Source organism: Penaeus monodon, chromosome 34 (assembly GCF_015228065.2).
Source record: "Penaeus monodon isolate SGIC_2016 chromosome 34, NSTDA_Pmon_1, whole genome shotgun sequence".
NCBI classification, from domain to species: Eukaryota; Metazoa; Arthropoda; class Malacostraca; order Decapoda; family Penaeidae; genus Penaeus; species Penaeus monodon.
This window is the reverse complement of record NC_051419.1, coordinates 30428297-30431453: the sequence shown is the minus strand read 5'-3', so window position 1 is coordinate 30431453 and position 3157 is coordinate 30428297. Positions and strand designations below refer to the sequence as shown.

The following is a 3157-nucleotide window of genomic DNA, read 5'->3' as shown; positions in this document are numbered from 1 at the left end:
GAGATATGACATACTAATAACTACAGCTATCAAAAATATTGTGCTTTTCATTCTTAATCTTGTTGATGATTAAGAATACAGATATTGAAATGAATTCTCAAGCTCTTTTAAACTAAAGTAGAGATAAATATGTCTTTATCAAAGTAATGAGCTTGTGACCGACTGATTTTCACACATTGTTTAATAATCTACTTCATTTATTTACAATGGGAATCGTCAAGGAGTCGAGTCACAATCTGAAAATTGAATAATAATTATGGAAAGAAAAAAAAAAAAAAGTTCAAGTAAGTGTCTTCCAGTTTCTTATAAATATAAGTCATAACTTATTTAAAAGCATCTATAACTTTACAGAGATATATATGTCAATATATGCCACGGTTGCAATTTATCCCTAAATGTTGCATGGGAAGTGGTTATGTCAATATATGCCACAGTTGCAATTTATCCCTAAATGTTGCATGGGAAGTGGTTATTTCTTTGCCCATTTGACCGTCAAGGGCACTGTGTCTTGATCCCCATCATTTTCGGAGGCGTGCCTCTTTCTGTGCTTCCTTCTGTGAGAATTACTGCTGACCCCTCCTGCTTCCATGTTGCTCTGTGATGGCAGAGCAGGGTTCTCCAGAGCCTGAGATGTGGGAGAGAGGGAGTCCCCTTCAAGGCTCTTTGAACCCGAGGCCCCTGCACTGAGGCAAGACACTTTGCTGGTTGAGGGAATGGTAGATGTTGTGGTCTGCAGACTGGCTGAGCCTGTGTGCGGAGAGGGGCCCATTGTGAAGGCCAACCCTCCTGAGGAGTAGCCGGCCAGCTGTGGCGGATTCAAGTATGCTTGTGAAGACAGCTGTGCCGCTGTTATGTTAACAGGCACCTGAAATGTAATCACGTTTGTTTCTTTAATCCTCTGAAGTAAGAGAATTCAAAATGGATTTAGGCTTTATAGTTAATATACATTTAATGTTATTATTCTAAAGCTATAGCATAGGAAATGTACTATAATCATAGACCTTCATAGTGGTGATTCTCTAATTACAACAAAGCCATCACAACCTACATATCCCAGTTCATAAGAACCAAAACCCTAAGATGGAATCCACATAATGAGGAACACCAAGTTACCGACTCAAAAACGTCTGATATTGCAAAGTACACAGAAAACATAGGCTGTCTTGGATAATGCAACTTGGTCACTAGTTGAAAAATTTACCACAGTAGTTAGTTTCTTTTGATTTTTTTACCACTGAAAAAAATGGTTCCCATAATGGAGAAAATGCCAATAACCGCTAGTTGCCAAGGGATGAGTTTACACTTGAGATCTCTTGATATAACATGGTTGTGATGCACCTTGACCAAAATGGCTTCCACATTCACAAAAGAGACAAATCAGTAACACATTACATACCATGTTAGCAGCCACAAACAATGCTGAGCCCACAGCAGGAGTGGTCTGACTTGGTGCTGCAAAGAACTGTGAACTTTTGCTGCTGCTGCTCGCTGACGTTTCACTGCAGCCTTCCCTAATGCGAGATATCTCTGCTTGCAATTCAGAAAAGCGCTGATCATATTCCAGAAGCTTCCTGTTTAACTGTAAATATCAAAATTAAGATTGTGTGGTAAAGATAAATATATATAAACAACAGTGATAATAACTTCTTTGAATATAACAGTAACTGTAGCAATGCTGTGGCTACACACAAACACACACAGGATAAGTATAATTAAGTAGCTACACTTACTACTAGCCTTTTTAACATTTTTATGACTTAAAACTCAAAATTCCAAATAAATGGATAAAAGCCATGAAATGTAAATTACTTTCAATTATAAGCTTAGAGCCAAGCTTATAATCCCATGAAATCCTTTTTTGCCCTGTATCTGTTCACACAAGGCCATACCATCAATAGCAAGAACTGAGAATGGCTATCTGCAATCCACTCAATCTACAGCTCTTCTACCCTGGGGACTTTGCAGAGTGATGGCTGGATACTATTGCAAGAAATTTTGACTGAAAAACAGCACTAAGGCCTCATATTGTATGAAATCCACAAACCTAGATTTTGTCAGTACATATACAAAGCATGAAAACAAGCATGCTGGTTACCCACATTTGGTACACACCACTATGTTTCTGCCTTTCAACATTTTAAGAGGGGAAGCCAACCAGAGGTATTGTATTATTTGAACAATTAAAAAACTCTAACTAATGGAAACAGAGTACAAAACTCTCAAAAAAGCAACATTATCTTTGTGAGAGCCAGAAGGCCCCTGGTGAGCCCTGACTACAATCACATAGCCAATATGTCGCCTATCCAAACCAAAGAATTGTGAAAGGGAGGTACAAGTTTTGCCATAATGTAGATATTTTGTTACAGAGCCTGCAATCTGCAAAGAACTGTAACACATCTCAAAAAGACTTACCTCTGTTATTTTTCCTTCTTGAAGTGATATCTTTGTGGACTGTTCAGAGACAAGGCGATTCTGCTCAAGTGCTACCCGCTCTTGCTCGCTAACTTTCCTGCGCATTTCGTGGAGCTGTTAACATGAAAAAGTATACATGACATCATTGAACCTAAACACAGCATTACCAACTCCTCCAATCATTTCACAGTTCCCTCTATTACCCACATTCCACACAATAGTGACATAGTTAGCCTTCAAAGGGATGTGGCTGCAGTGAAAGAAAGGGAACTTAAAAATATACCATAGCCTTGGTTACAATTCACTACAGCAAGACTCACCTTAGATTTCAGTTCACTGACTTCCTTACTGAGGCCATTCAAGGAATTCTTGTTGTACTTGTTGGCTGCAATAACGTACTGGAGTTCTGATGAGGATGATGACCCTGGTTCTGACTTTGACAGGAGTATTGCTCTTGGAGAAACTGAAAAGATCATGTAAGGTCTGTGAAACTTCTCTTGATTGTAAAAGTGAGGCTTGATGAGTAATGTCATGCATTTCAGCCACTGACTGATGATTTCTTTTTCATAACAAGGGAGGTACAGAAAATTTAAAAATTATGTGGATAAATAAAGGTGCTTTAACATACACAAACGCAGAGGGGTGGCTGAACAAATTGTGCAGGCGACTCTAGAGAAATAATTTGGACTAGGCTCCATGGCTGACAAGCAATATGACTGGGACACATTACTCTCCTAATATAAAC

At 38.7% G+C, this 3157-nt stretch overlaps 1 protein-coding gene across 1 annotated transcript in view; it reads right to left on the bottom strand.

Annotated features, from left to right (window-relative positions):
* Positions 1-6: 6 nt before the first annotated feature.
* LOC119594704 (F-box only protein 28-like) overlaps positions 7-3157 on the bottom strand; it is a 9716-nt gene continuing 6565 nt past the window's right edge. The window contains exons 5-8 of the mRNA XM_037943762.1: positions 2733-2875; positions 2413-2526; positions 1397-1579; positions 7-865 (exon numbers count right to left, since the gene is read on the bottom strand). Coding sequence (XP_037799690.1) covers positions 470-865; positions 1397-1579; positions 2413-2526; positions 2733-2875 — 836 coding nt within the window. The 3' untranslated portion in view covers positions 7-469. The remainder of the gene's footprint in view (positions 866-1396; positions 1580-2412; positions 2527-2732; positions 2876-3157) is intronic.